We start from the raw sequence: 13,937 nt of genomic DNA, 5'->3' as shown, positions 1-13,937 counted from the left end.
GACTCGGTCCACCAACACCGTGTAGTATCATCGTTATCATCTCGTATCCATGCATTGAGCTGCGATATCACGAGTAGTGCCGAAGTTGTGGACCAATGTTAGTGTATCTAACCTACTGCGCTCTTCGGTCTCTGATGCCCAGATTTTAGTTGCTTGGCAAAGTATAGTGGAACGCGGGGAAAACACTCTGAGTTAGTGCTACCCAAGCCAAATAGGAAAGTGTCCCCAGACCCGCTGACCGATAACATTTACATGGATTTATGCGTATTGCACTACGCCATAACATAAGCCTAACTTCTCCGCTATCTTCCGCGGGGGACACTTTCCTACAACATTCATGAGTTCGCATTGTCAATGGCAGCGCCACGCATGGCAAAGTTGGTCGGGATGCCGTCGCTCGAGAACGATCACAGGTGATCTCGCTGGGAGGAGGGGTGGAGAAGACTGTTACCATCGAACGGTAGTTCATTTGGTTTTCCGGGACGCATCGATATATGGCTATGAACCCAATCCACCTGCTTTGACTGATAAATAAGTATGTTGGAGACTTATGCTCTATGACCTTTGATACATCAATATGTTCATTACCTGTAATTTGATCACCACCTACATTGATATCTAAACCATACCGGTACTCAGGAACTAAAGTAACCAAATTGAAATTTTCATCATGGGCTCGCTAGACCAACCTGTTCTTGATTACGAAGTCCTCATCGTAGGCGCAGGGTTCGCTGGAGTCTGCGCCCTTCATCACATCCGAGAACGCTTCCCCTCGTGGCGCGTCAAAGTGCTTGAGGGCAGCTCAGGTGTGGGTGGCACGTGGTACACCAACCGATATCCTGGTGCGCGAGTTGACACGGAGTCGCTCACCTACCAGTTTTCTTGGGATAAGGAGCTACTCAACGAATGGCATTGGAAAGAGACATTCTCTACTCAGCCAGATGTATTGAAGTACATCGAGCGAGTGTGCGAGAAGCACGATCTCCACAAGGACATACAACTCAACACCCGTATAAAGTCGGCACAATGGCTGGCCAACACTGATGCTTGGCTCTTGACGGACCTTGAGGGCGCACAATATCGCTCTAGATTTTTTGTCAGCTGCTTGGGTTTCCTGTCTTTGCCCACCTTGCCTCTGATACCTGGAATCGAGGATTTCAAGGGCCAGGCTTTCCACACGTCAGCTTGGCCAGCACACCTGGATATCAAGAAGGACCTCGCTGGCAGGAAAGTTGGCGTCATCGGAACCGGTGCGACAGGAATTCAGACAATCACGGCGATAGCGAAGGAGTCCGAGGTGGAATCGTTAACAGTGTTCCAAAGAACCGCCAATTGGTCGGCGCCGCTACGCAATACGGAGATAAGCAAAGAACAAATGAGAAAGCATGCGGAGGACTACGACAAAATCTTCGGTCAATGTGCTAGTACTTCGTCGGGTTTCCTGTACCAGGCCGATCCACGAAAATCTTCCGAGGTCACTGATGAAGAACGTACCGCGTTGTGGGACAAGTTATACGATGGCCAAGGGTTCGGGAAGTGGCTTGGCGTCTTCAAAGATACCTACACCGACCGTGATGCGAACAGGCTCTACTCTGAGTATATGACTGCCAAGATCAGAGCACGCGTCAACGACCCCGAGGTTGCCAGTTCTCTGGTTCCCCGGGATCACGGCTTCGGCATGCGACGGGTGCCACTTGAGAGTGGATACTTCGAGATCTATAATCAGCCCAGCGTGCATCTCGTAGACTTGCGAAAGACGCCGATTGAGACGGTCAATTCCTCTGGAATCCGGACGAAGGATGACAGAATCCACGAGCTGGATATCCTCATCTTCGCGACTGGATTCAATGCCATCACTGGGTCCTTCAGCGCCATCGACTTCCATGGCAAGGATTACCGGCCTCTACTGGGCCATAACAAGGATGCCATTTGGATGGACCACAAGCCCAGGACTTTCCTTGGCATCATGGCGCCGGCTATGCCCAACTTTTTTATGGTTCTCGGGCCTCATCAGCCGTTCGGCAACGGTACTCGCAGCCTCGAGAACGCGGTGGATGTGATATGTAACATGCTCCAGCATATTTTCGATCATAACTATACGTATGCCGAAGCAAAGCCGGAAGCGGTTCAGACTTGGGGAGAACACGTTGTGGACTGTAGCAAGGGGCTGCTAGGCAACGAGGTGGACAGCTGGATGACGGGCGTGAACACAAATGTGAAAGGAAAGCAGGAGAGGAGTATCGCCCGGTATGTGGGTAGCGTTGTAGAGTATAGGAAGAGGTGCCTTGATTGTAACGAATCAGGTTGGAAAGATCTACATTTTACATAAGCTTGTACATTTCTATGAACCACGGCTTTCATATACCAATATAAGCACAAGAGAATTGTAGATAATGCTGCCCCTCCTCTAAACTTAGATGGACGGATCTCATGACATGTAACTGTAAAACAAGCTATGGGCCGGTGACTGGAAGCATCTTTGTCGTCGAGAAAATGGGGGAGATGGGAGAGCATGACGAAGACAAGAGCAACGCCGAATTTGGAGCTGGGTCATGGCTGCGGAGGAATAGAACAGCGGCGTTTACCATGGACCAGATGAGCACCGCAACAAAGCTCGAGACCATAATCTAGAGACCTGAGCTGGCATTCCAGCGCCAGAAGCATTCAAGAAAGAACAAATAGATCAGAGCGATGAAGATGAGGGTTTGGTCTCGACACGCTTCTGCTTCACCAATAATATGAATACTCGGTTGGCAAGGAGCAACTTTCCACCCCTGTCTGGCCCTGCTCTGCTATAGGTGATATGTTTCACTAAATAACCTCTGCCTCTCAACTTTATTTCTATATAATCTCTCAGCTGCCGAAAAGTGTCACCTATCCAACCATCTTAGTAATCCAGTATATTATATCGGTCCGCGCTGCCAAACTCTGGCGGCGATGATTAAACTTGACGTAGGAGCTGACCACGAAGTAAATCCAAGTGAACAGATAATGAAGAAATCAAGGTAACTATGGCTTTCTGTTGCATGGACGCTGGACATGTTAATAATCCATCGCGAACTCTCTGGATTGCAGTTCGGCAAGTATTCTACAATTTAATTTGAACAGCTAGCGTACGGCGTCAGAGTCGAATCTAGCTCGCTGCTGTAAAAAGCCTGATCCATTTCCCCAAGATTTCAGCCCAGCCAGAATTACAGTCATTGCAGAACTATGCCCTCATACAACGGATGGATCACATCCTCCAACGTCTCCTTCAAGGCTCCGATTCCGTGTCAGGTGGGAACGTGCCAAAAAGCTCCATAATATGCTGGGTCTGCTCCTTGGTCAACTTCTCACCAGAATGCGTCACCTTGTCCATCATGCGGAAATCTTGGGGGGGCTGGTTAGCAGCTGCGCTGTGCTTCATTTCCGGGTAGGGTTCCTGCGTAAGCACTCACAGTCCATATAATAGCCTACAACAACGTGCGATTAGCATTCGAGCGAGAGAACTGATCTCACACGATGAGCTTACCTGGCGTGGCGGTCATGAAGAACTCGGCCGGCTCCGTCTCGCTCGCGTTCTTAAAAGTGTGAATGGCCCTCGGCGGCACCGTCATCCTACAAATCGACAACTGATGTAAGCTAGAGTAACGAGACCAGATAAAAAAAGACAAAACATTTCCACTCATGTCGGCCCCTCATCAAGTCCCGCCCCTTTCCCAGCTTAGACCACATGCGCTGGCCTAGCCTCCTAGGGTCCACGACAAATCGAAGACAAATAAAACAAGAGGAAGAGAAGAAGAAGATGATGATGAAGAAAGAAACAAAACTCACAGCTCACCAGCACCCACGGTCACGTCCTTATCCGGCGTCACGAACGTGACCCGGCCCTTAGTCACGAAGAAGCACTCGTCATGGAAGCGGTGCCAGTGCATGGGGGGACCGCTGGCGCCGGCCGGCAGCTCCAGCAGCATGCAGCCGATCCTGTTGTCCGTGTGCGTGCCGTCCTCGAAGATGTAGATGGTCGTCGGCCCGACCTGCACCTTCTCGCTGTTCTCGCGGGTCTGGTGGTGGACGGGGACGGGGCCGCGGAGGGGCATCTTAGGGGAGCTGGGGGTTGATGACGACGATGACGCTGATGATGGTAGATGGTAAGTCTAACCTGCTTGGTATGCGAGTTTCGAGGTATACCTTGTGATCTTACAGTCCGTTCGGGAAAAAGAAAAAGTTGAACCTGTTCTCCTTTCTCCGAACAGCCCGCGCGACGTTGGGTTCTTTGGTAAGATGGAATCGCGGGCGTGGTCGGAGGTCCGCCGTTGTCGAGTGTGGAGGGTTGTGCAGTGCAGTAGCGTCGGGACTGAGACTCGTGGTCTGATAGTCCGCCTCAGCCACCCGTATTGCCATCTTGACAGAGGAGGATGTAAGAGTTCTTGATACACACTTTTGCCATATTCAATGGAAGAAGCAACAGTATGAAGATATGCTTCTGTTGTTTTCACTGCGAACCAAGACTACGACTAGACTAGTTGAAAGGCTTGGTAAACTTTATGGCAGGTGCCTAAACAATATACGATTGTGAGCAATTCTTTCAGCCAGAAATAGGAACAAAGTGTTTTTCATATTCGCAAATCGCAACAACCCATTAATGTGTGTTTCATAAGCTGAGAGGACGGTTTTCTTGTCGGTACCATTTGTAGCGCCTGCCCCCAAAACCATTAATGCTGGAAAAGCAACGCTCAAAACGCCAGTCCAATGTTTTGTTACTCGCAATGCTGCGTAGTTGGCTCCTTGGTAGAAGAGAGGTATAATGAGGACACCGCCTATTCGATGCTCATGCGCATCAGCCCGTCATGCGTGTCCACCATACCCTGAAATCCAACCCGGCCTTTAGCCCCGTTGATAGGTCTCGCGCCGGTTGGGGTGCCGCCATTGTTTGTTCCACCTGTACTGCCATTGTCACTGGGCGTACCGGAAACTTTGTCGCCGCCATGGTTGCTTCCCGGCCGAGAGCCCCATGGCGCCATGTCGCGCTGTAGTGGACTTTGCATAATAGGAGAGTTATGCACGCTCATGCCGGGACTTACTGCTCTTCTCTTGAAGCTAACAGGATCAAAGTCTTCATCTCTACCTCTCTTCTTGTTAATACGACGTGTTATCTCCTCCGCAGTGGGTGGAGGTTTTGACCCTTGCGAACCTCCAGCCGAGCCTGTGGCTTGCGGTGTTTCGGAGCGCTGGCTGTCGCTCTCATTGCCAATCATTGCCAGTGCTGGCCCTGGTCCGAATAGGCTGTCGGCTCTGTGTAACGGTGAGTCCATATTCATATCACTTATGCCTGACGAAGAGCCACGGGGAAGGAATGCTGGCGGTGGAGGTGTAGTGCGGCTGCCGGCCACGCTGCTTGTCTCGGAGAAGTCGTCCCAAAATTGTTTTCCCTTAGAATTCTTGAGGGCATGTTGCTTGAAACTGCTCGACAAGCCCGAGTCTCCCATGAGATCATCGTCCAGAACATCGTCAATATTCTCGTTGTTAAGATTGGGCGAGGACTTGGCGGAACCAATGTCGACTGGCGCACTACCAGAGGGTATCCGGGGCTCGAGATCCATGTCGCTTTCGCGTACTTGACGAATAACTTCAGCTTCTCGTCGAAATTCGGAGTCCACAGGTGCTCCCTCCTCAGCAAGGGCCGCCCGAATGCGCGCGAAGCCTTTAGTCTTGGGCTGTATAAGTAGTTAGCGCACGGAAACCTCCAACACGAGCTGATGGGGAAGCCAAAGCCATACCAGGAGATTCCCTCGTCGTGTCACAACTCGCTTGATGACACCTCCCCGATTGTCTCGCGGAATGTCTGCTGAATCCATGGCCCGCTCATCGTCGACAGCGGAGATATGTAACTGGTTGGCAGCCCAGCTTATGCTCTCCCTTCTTGCGTGTGCCCCAGGCGAGTCCCTCATCTCGTTGACCACGTTATTAGGAGGCGACTTGGAAATACCAGGTGGTGGTGCGGCAGGGTTGAAGCCCAAGCCCAATGGGCCCCGGAGCTTTCTCCTGGTCTGTAGTTTCCTCGGCCGAGTCCTGAAGCTGTTTAGACTGTTGGCGGCTGGCGAGTTGCCGGGCATCCATGGTACCCCGGCGACCTGACCGCTCTTTGTTGCTTGCGGGGTGCCCATAAATGCGTCTTCCATTTCCTCGTCCATCAGGTCGTCGTCGTCGGAGCTCGACGAGCTGTCTGACCCCAATATCATATGATTGGCGCTACCGACCGAGCTCGAGATGTTCATTCGTTCCTGATTGCCCATGACGGACCACAAGGAGTTTGAGGACTGCTCCGTACCATACTGTCCAAAACTTCGAGCGGGGATATTCATTGCTCTTCCGCCAGTGGTTGGTGAGGCATCGGGCGAGGACTGCTCGGCGAGTGTTGAGTGATGCAGACTTGTAGCTGCCCTTGAAAAGTCAAGACCCCGCGAGCGGCGGGGGAGAATGTTTGTGGGAGAAGCATAGGAGTGGGACTGGTCGAGTTTTGGGGACAAAGGACTAGGTTTGACATAGGTCGCCGCTTGTGCTTGTCCTTGTCCCGGAGTTGTGGTTGAGGATGAGTCGCGACTGGTTATCTGCAACGACAAGCCGCTTCGTATCGTCGAGCCAAAGTCGGGTCGCCGTGGGGTGACAGGGGCTGCGCTCGTATTCGGTGCCGCCGAGCTATCTCTGAGTTCGCTGTCGTCTTTCGAGGTTCTTCTCGTGTCAATTATGAAGGGCGATGGTGACAGCTGTACGCCTCCCCCATCGGACAGACTTCGTGTCTTTGTCAGGCTGTGAGGCGATCTCTCGAGCTGCGTTACCCCAGCACCTACACCTTGCAGGTCGCCAGCGACTGCTTCGTCGCCTCCTGTCTTCATTTCGTCCATGACTGCTATCTCGTCATATTGGATTCCCGCCATATATACAAGACAATGCGGCTCCCGTGGGCAATGATCCTGCACGAAACTCTACAAGGGGGTATGTCGAACCGGTGCTCTCATGGCCTGCGGCCCTGTCGCGAAAGGTCAATTGTTGGCGCTTAGTCTGCCGTGTTTGGGACGGCCGATGGAGTGATATCGCCGCACTGGTGGGTAGCCAATGTCGCGTCAGTTTCGAAGTGCAGGTGTCAGTCTTCTTTTCGAGCTCTAATCGCCATCTGAAAATGTGTTTGAAGTTTGTACCAAGCAACAGTACACCTGGAGAAGGTGGGAAACGGAGTGGGTGACGTTGAATTCTAAAACGCCAGGCGATGCAATGCTTTAGCGATGCTTACCACCACTACACAACGTTTATCATTTATTTACATAACCTCAGGTAGTTAACCTAGTTAACCTTAGTCTAGTCTAACCTACGTAGCTGCACAGCAGGCATGAGGGGGTCTGATAGCCAGCAATGTTTCAAGCTAGGGGACCTTGCCGGGGCAGTTGGCCGCCGGCAAATGGCGTGTTCTAGCGCCCCCTCAATTGTTCTAGCAACCCTGAGTCCATCATTTCCCCGCGTTGGGGCGTTCTGGCTAGGTTATATGATCATCGTCATGTCTCAACCACACTAGATTGTCTGGACACAGCAAATGCGCTGTGATACACCGAATCTGTGATCACATGCTTATGAGCCTCTCTCAGGCGCTATATTTGACGGCCACAATCTTCTTGGTGGCTTCCATACATGTACATCCGCAAGCTGTGGACAAGTCCACCTTCTGTAACGAGGTTGAGACTTATTTTCTACATCAGTCTCAACCTCGTTCTGATGCTTCTATAAAGCAGTAGATGTACTAGACTAGATATTACTTGCCGCCACTCGCTCTCTGTACTCACAAGCTTCGTTCGTCATTTCCAGCATGCTATCCGTACTCACCTAGAAATTCTCACGCAGCTACAGAAAAGCTCTCTTTAAAAGCGCATGGCTTAGTTGCCAAGTGAGAGCTGTGTCATCCTGGCTAGTCTTTGCCTTCAGTATTCCAATGTACTGGCCTTGACCAATTTACTGGCTAGTGATGCCAAGGAACCTGACTGAAAGGGTCTAAACGCACCAAAAAGGTCTTATATCCTATGTAGATTTGCCCAGCAAATGCTAGGAGCCCAACTCGTATAAGAACGCTCCGTTATATATTGTTGACCAATGTCTTCCTGCCAAAAACCGCCGCAAAACCAATGGCTCGTAGAATATAGCCTGTTGGTCAGAATATTCAAATAGAATAGCCAAACACCTCCGCTTGCTAAGATCCATTCTGCTAAGCAAGTGACATAATCCGTCCTTGTCGTGACACCCATGTAATGTCGTTCCAGTACACTGTGCTCCCAAAGTGAATTCCAGCTCAACCCATCTACTTCCATTCTCCTAACCATCGCCAACCTCCCCAGTCTCCCCGCCCTTTTCGCTCTCTACCCCTTCGCTCCCTTCTCCCGGAACTCTCGTGCCCGCCAGACTCCCTTGCCAGACAGCCACGCCACCAGCAGCCGTACTCAGCACGATCCCGAGCTTGAGAAGCCACAGCATCGTACCAGCATACTGCAATACCCAGCCCGCGAGCCACTTGAGGACCGGGGTCACGATCCGAGTCCTCTCCAGCTCGAGTTCCGGATTCACCGTCATGATCAAACCCAGCAATGCGCACAGGTTGAGGGTCAGCACCACTGCGACGAAAACCTGGAGGAATGCTAGGAAGACGGCGATATTCTTGGTCGTTCGCAGGACCTCAAATCCGGCAGCGACGAGGGGCGTCACTTGGTCAAAGGCCGTGTGTATCTGTTTGGAGTAGGGTAGGCCCATTTTTGGTTGGTCTTGTGTGATTGGTTACGGTTGGTGGGGACAGGGGTATGACGGGACGAGAAAGCAATAACTATGAGTCTGAGTATAGCCGCCTGCTTGAAATGCTGTTTGTCGTCCGTGCAGTGTATTTCCAAGATATATAGGCTTGTAACATAAGATACCATCTAATTTGTCCCCGCAGTCGTGTGAGATGCTGCTTTTTTCTTCCATCGTGTTTTAGTGATGTCAGTGTTGGAAGTCCTGATGGTGTTTGGCCAATCATGCCAGGCACCGGGATGGAGGTGTGGCAACCTCAAAGCAGGAATTCGTAGGCTTCAACACAACGCCGCATTGGCTAGAAAGTGAGTTTCATCTTTTAAACTTTTCCAAGTCCGATGACCATCGTATAATCGCGGCGTTTCTCAATGGTAATTCCATCAAACATGCGAAAAGGGTTGATACTATCGCTGTCGGTGTGCAAGACCGATATTAGGATACCCAACAGGTTTCAACCCAGATTCAAAGTCAAGTTTATATCGTATCTCCAAAGTTTGCATTTGAGTATGCACTGGACTGCCACAAGCTAAGACTGAGGCGCCCAGATATGCACACACCAAAAGGACACAGCGACCAAATTTTTTCATGGTCACGATTAAGAAGGTGGGATTATGCTCCTGAGCTGCTGGGAAGATTAACTCATTGGGTATCGGCGGGAGGTAGTTCCCAGCTTCTGACAGGTCTGCCTTTTTCTTTCCTTTTCCCCAAGCGCACACCGTCGCCTCCAACGAACTTCAGAACCCAATCTCGTACTGTTCTGGTTTTTGCTAATTGAGGGTGGTGATTACTGCGTGATATGAGTTCCTTGGCACTGTAAAACCCGCGGATATCATCGTCATCAAGTTTCCGTCGATATAGCAAGTCGAGTTTGGTCAGACCTTTTCGCAGGCTTTGGCCATGGACCTTGTGCTTGAAGTGACTTAGTCCGACGTTGCGCAGAAGGATAATATCTTGTCTTCTGAGTGCTCTGAGTGTAGCATCTGCAACAGATGCGATTTCGTCGGAAAGCCAGAAGGTAACGCTGAAGCCAGACCTAGTTTCATCGCCGACGACCAGTTCCACGAGAGATTTGGACGTCCCATATCTGGTTTTTATGACTCGTGGTTCCGCTATGGAAATAACGCCAACGATTAGGTTAACAGACATGGTTTGTGGCTCGATGGATCTCAGATACTTTGCGTTGGGTACATCCTCAAGGTCGCTCAGGTGAGCTGTCCCCATACCCAGTGTTCGGTCTCCTTGTGCAAGAAGCGTGCTATCTCCCATGGTCGTGTCATCCATACTGTCGTGCTGAGTCGAATACATGGATGATGCAGTGCTGGGATATGTTGCCGTGGGCAGCTGTGAAGAGGGTATTTCATCGTGGACTCTCAGTGAGTGCCGATAAAATTCTTCCAGGACGGATTGACTCGCAGAATCGGTGCCTTGGGTCTGCGCTGTACTGAAGAAGTTTTGATCGCCTTGATAGTGATTGTTGAATTCATGTATTTGGGAGAAACCAGTCTCGAGCATAGCCTTTTCCAATGGGATACTTCGCCAAGTGGCAATATCCAGAACGGTTTCCTCAGCCACACTGGTTTCCATGGACTGCTGCTGTGCTTTGTACACGCCAGCGAATCGTGCAACTGGTTCCAAGAAATGGTCCAAAAGCATATCCGCTTCCCAGTCAAGTGAGGAATTTTCCGGCGCACCAGCGAGTATGATGACTCTGGACGCCATGGTGCTGGGTGTAAGCTATAGCCCGGGTCATGATGTCCCAGGATACAATAATTGATAACCAAGAATAGAGCACCAAAGAGGCAGTCAATGCAGAAGATGGGATTGCGAGCAAAGGTTGTGCTCATGAAGTGTCTGTATTTGCCATCCAACCAACCCCAAAGGGCAGCACTGTACTGGGCAGACGGCCGAGATGCAGCCTGTGTCAATATAATCAAGCAGGTACGTACAGTACAGGACTCGGTAAGAATATGCACATGATACTACTGTATTGTAATGTAGGTAATGCGTAGCAACATCCCCGCCGCGTCCTGCAGGTGCCGTGCCGTCAGCATCAACTAAAAAAAAGTCAAGCCCCACCACTTGCTTTGCTTTGCTTTTGCTTTGCTTTGCTGTTAGACTAGACTAGTGGAACAGCGCAGCCAATCAAGGCGCTCGAATGGTTTGTTTACTTGCGACCTGAGCAACACGACGTCAAAGGCTGCAGCGGTATCATCGCTGATGCATCTCACAACTTGGGCTGTTATTTCTCTCGGAAGTCCAGCAGTAGCCAAGGTTAGATAGTTTGTTGTATATGCCTGTATTGCTAGATTAACTCGAGCCGCAACGTCACAATCTCTTGTTTCGCTCATACTCACTCGCATCTTGTTGGAGGCCCGCGGTCCCGCACTATGTCACAGGATACGGGGCTCTGGAGCGTGCGAAGGCCTCGAGAGGTAAGGGCTCAAGTTTTTATTCTGTTTTGTTTTGTTTCTATTCCAATCTCAATTCAGAGGCGCAATCCACTTTCCAACCTCGCAACATGCAGTACTGATGCCCGAATCGCCTGCCTAGACCCTAGGAGGTATTAACCTCAATTCGAATTCCGCAATTCCCCAGCCCGCGTCCGCCATGAAAAGATCAAACTCGACGAGCGGCTTCGGTGGCAGCCATGTGCGCTCCGTCTCGGGATCTAGGCAATCCCTTGCCATGGGCAGCCGGCCAGCGCAGCCCATATTCTCGAGATCCTCGTCCGGTGGTAACCTCGCTGAGATAGGCATGTCGTCCGTGAAGCGTGCGTCAATTGCCCCCAACAACACGTCGCTCAGGACCTACGCCCCGGCCGGTCTGCCCGGCCGCAGCTCAGAGGGCGATCAGAGGAGGAGCAGCGTCTACCGATCGCGACCATCGTCAAATGGCCCCATGAGCCATCAGAGCTTCTTCCAACAAGCACCACAGGCCGCCGGCGTACCACGCGACCCGCGCCCCCTGCGCGATCGGTCCTACCAGGCCCGCATCGGCCAGGAAATACTCGATTACCTCGCCCAGCACAACTTCGAGATGGAGATGAAGCACAACTTGTCCCAGAACATCATCAAGTCCCCCACACAAAAAGATTTCAACTACATGTTCCAGTGGCTGTACCATCGCATCGATCCGAGCTATCGCTTCCAGAAGAACATCGACCAAGAAGTGCCCCCCATCCTCAAACAGCTGCGCTACCCCTTCGAGAGGAGCATCACAAAGTCCCAGATTGCCGCTGTAGGTGGCCAGAACTGGAGCACCTTCCTCGGCCTGCTACATTGGATGATGCAACTGGCTCAGATGCTCGAGGGATACTCCCATCACCGCTACGATGACGCCTGCATAGAGGCTGGCATCGACGTGTCTGGAGATCACATTATCTTTGACTTTTTGAGCACCGCCTATAGGGACTGGCTGGACATGGGCGACGATGCTGGCGATGAAGATGCCGAAAGAGCATTGGCACCTCACATTGAAGCCATGGCTAAAGCCTTTGACAGGTCAAACTCCAAGTATCAATCCGAGCTTGACATGCTTGAGGCGGAACACGCCAGGCTACAGCAGGAAATCGAAGACTTGGAGAAGTCCACCCCTGATCCTCGAGTTCTCGACGACCATTTCAAGATCATGGAGGAAGACAAGGTGAAATTCGAGGAGTACAACGCCCTTGCCCAGCAGAGGTCAGAAAAGTACGAGAGCCGGATCGCCGTCTTGCAGGAGGAATACGACAAGTTGATGGAAGAGCTAAAGGAAGTAGACGACGAACGTCGCGGCCTGCAGAAAGAAGTCGACAGCCAAGGAATAAGCATGTCGGATATCGACCGCATGACCTCGGAGCGCGAGCGACTGCAGCGCGGTATCGAATCAGCAGCTGTGCGCCTCGAGGAGGTTAAGAAAAAGGTTGCTGAAAAGGAGATAGAGGCTAGTCGAAGACTCGACGAGCTCGAGCGCCTGGTCGACGGATACAACACTATGGCGTACCAGAATCTGCTTATCCCCGCCAGCGCAGAAAACGCCAAGGGCGAGCAGTACGAGCTCGCCGTCACCGTAAACGAGTCAGATTTCACCGGCTCGGTCATGAAGGGAGGTTCTTATGGATCTACGGGCACTGGCACTGAGCGCCTCCTGGCTGACTCCGTAACGGGCTACCAGCCAGCCCATATCTTGAACCTCGATCTGCGCGGAACGGTTAAGACCAATTTCGCGCAGCTACGAAAGGAAGTGAGCGAGCGACGCGGGTTGGCCATGGACGCCATGATCAAGGACCACGAACTCCTCGATGGTATCAAGGAGACCATCGAGGACAAGAAGAATGAGGTCGAGGCACTGCGCCACCGCGTTCGCGCCGCCGAGGAGGAGTACGAGAAGACCAAGGAGGTCACCACCACGCAGAAACTGGCGAGCGATGCCCAGATCGAGAAGATGGAGAAAGAGCTCGCCAAAATGCGCACGCAGTTGACTGAAAGTCTGCAGTTTCTGGAGCAGAGGGAAATGAACACCAACATTGAGTAAGTTGAGCATCTGACTTTGGAGGCCTTGCACCTGGGAGACTAATCGGATCGGTAGATATGAGCAGCTCACTCTCAAGGCGAATGCTCTGCGCGAGGAACTTCACACTGAGATCGAGCGCATGTTGAATGATATCATCAAATTCAAGGTGCACGTCCAGAAGAACCTCGAGGACTACGAGAGCTTTGTTGCAGATGAGCTCGAGAAGGAATTGGTGCCTGAGGAGATGCAGGTGGATGAAGAAGAAGATGCCTGAGGTAACAAGATGTCTGACTGGACGGGTTGGTCTATTATGTGGCAGCGCTTGTGGATATGGCGCTTTGCCGTTCATGGCGTTCTGGATGTTTTGCTTCTTGATTGGGGGTTATGACAGAGATACCTATTTATGACACGCACGATTGGATGGAATGGTCTGGGTTGTTGTATATAACACGACACAATTGCTTTTTAAATTTACCCAGACTTTGCAAGCTGTAATTCTGGAACATACTTCGGTCCAAATTTTTTCCTGGGCTCTAGGTTGCGATTCGATACAACCATACGGCCCCCTTCCCACAAACCCCGAGTGGTAAACTCATACAAAATATGACCATTAAATATAGAGAGGCGTCCACCGGACTTCA

General features: G+C 51.4%; 6 protein-coding genes across 6 annotated transcripts; 2 read left to right on the top strand and 4 right to left on the bottom strand.

Annotated features, from left to right (window-relative positions):
• Positions 1-245: 245 nt before the first annotated feature.
• BKA67DRAFT_694597 (putative flavoprotein) lies at positions 246-2,631 on the top strand (the record flags this gene model as incomplete). The annotated part of the gene is made up of 2 exons (XM_046109274.1): positions 246-2,247; positions 2,454-2,631. Exons 1-2 carry the CDS (start codon positions 671-673, stop codon positions 2,629-2,631), a joined length of 1,755 nt encoding a protein of 584 aa, XP_045954069.1. The 5' UTR covers positions 246-670.
• Positions 2,632-3,253: 622 nt separating this feature from the next.
• Positions 3,254-4,079, bottom strand: BKA67DRAFT_662336 (RmlC-like cupin domain-containing protein; the record flags this gene model as incomplete). The annotated part of the gene is made up of 4 exons (XM_046107979.1): positions 3,254-3,369; positions 3,438-3,452; positions 3,512-3,597; positions 3,814-4,079. 4 exons carry the CDS (start codon positions 4,077-4,079, stop codon positions 3,254-3,256), a joined length of 483 nt encoding a protein of 160 aa, XP_045954068.1.
• A 1,595-nt stretch (positions 4,080-5,674) lies between these two features.
• On the bottom strand, positions 5,675-7,277 carry BKA67DRAFT_577849 (uncharacterized protein). Its single transcript, XM_046103661.1, has one exon. The coding sequence runs from the start codon at positions 6,915-6,917 to the stop codon at positions 5,709-5,711; it is 1,209 nt and encodes a 402-aa protein (XP_045954067.1). The 5' UTR covers positions 6,918-7,277; the 3' UTR covers positions 5,675-5,708.
• Positions 7,278-8,337: 1,060 nt separating this feature from the next.
• BKA67DRAFT_539412 (uncharacterized protein) lies at positions 8,338-8,769 on the bottom strand (the record flags this gene model as incomplete). Its single annotated transcript, XM_046100630.1, has 1 exon — positions 8,338-8,769. One exon carries the CDS (start codon positions 8,767-8,769, stop codon positions 8,338-8,340), a length of 432 nt encoding a protein of 143 aa, XP_045954066.1.
• Positions 8,770-9,444: 675 nt separating this feature from the next.
• BKA67DRAFT_539411 (uncharacterized protein) lies at positions 9,445-10,524 on the bottom strand (the record flags this gene model as incomplete). The annotated part of the gene is made up of 1 exon (XM_046100629.1): positions 9,445-10,524. One exon carries the CDS (start codon positions 10,522-10,524, stop codon positions 9,445-9,447), a length of 1,080 nt encoding a protein of 359 aa, XP_045954065.1.
• Positions 10,525-11,412: 888 nt separating this feature from the next.
• Positions 11,413-13,570, top strand: BKA67DRAFT_662332 (HEC/Ndc80p family protein; the record flags this gene model as incomplete). The annotated part of the gene is made up of 2 exons (XM_046107978.1): positions 11,413-13,313; positions 13,372-13,570. The coding sequence occupies 2 exons, from the start codon at positions 11,413-11,415 to the stop codon at positions 13,568-13,570; spliced, it is 2,100 nt and encodes a 699-aa protein (XP_045954064.1).
• Positions 13,571-13,937: the final 367 nt, after the last annotated feature.

This window comes from Truncatella angustata (assembly GCF_020726525.1).
Source record: "Truncatella angustata strain MPI-SDFR-AT-0073 chromosome Unknown BKA67scaffold_8, whole genome shotgun sequence".
Taxonomy (NCBI): domain Eukaryota; kingdom Fungi; phylum Ascomycota; class Sordariomycetes; order Amphisphaeriales; family Sporocadaceae; genus Truncatella; species Truncatella angustata.
Note: the sequence above shows the minus strand (reverse complement) of the source record. Positions and strands in the feature narration are given on the sequence as shown.

Bases quoted from the DNA above. Each gene is read 5' to 3' on its own strand.
- BKA67DRAFT_577849 (XM_046103661.1), bottom strand. From the start codon at position 6,917: ATGGCGGGAATCCAATATGACGAGATAGCAGTCATGGACGAAATGAAG.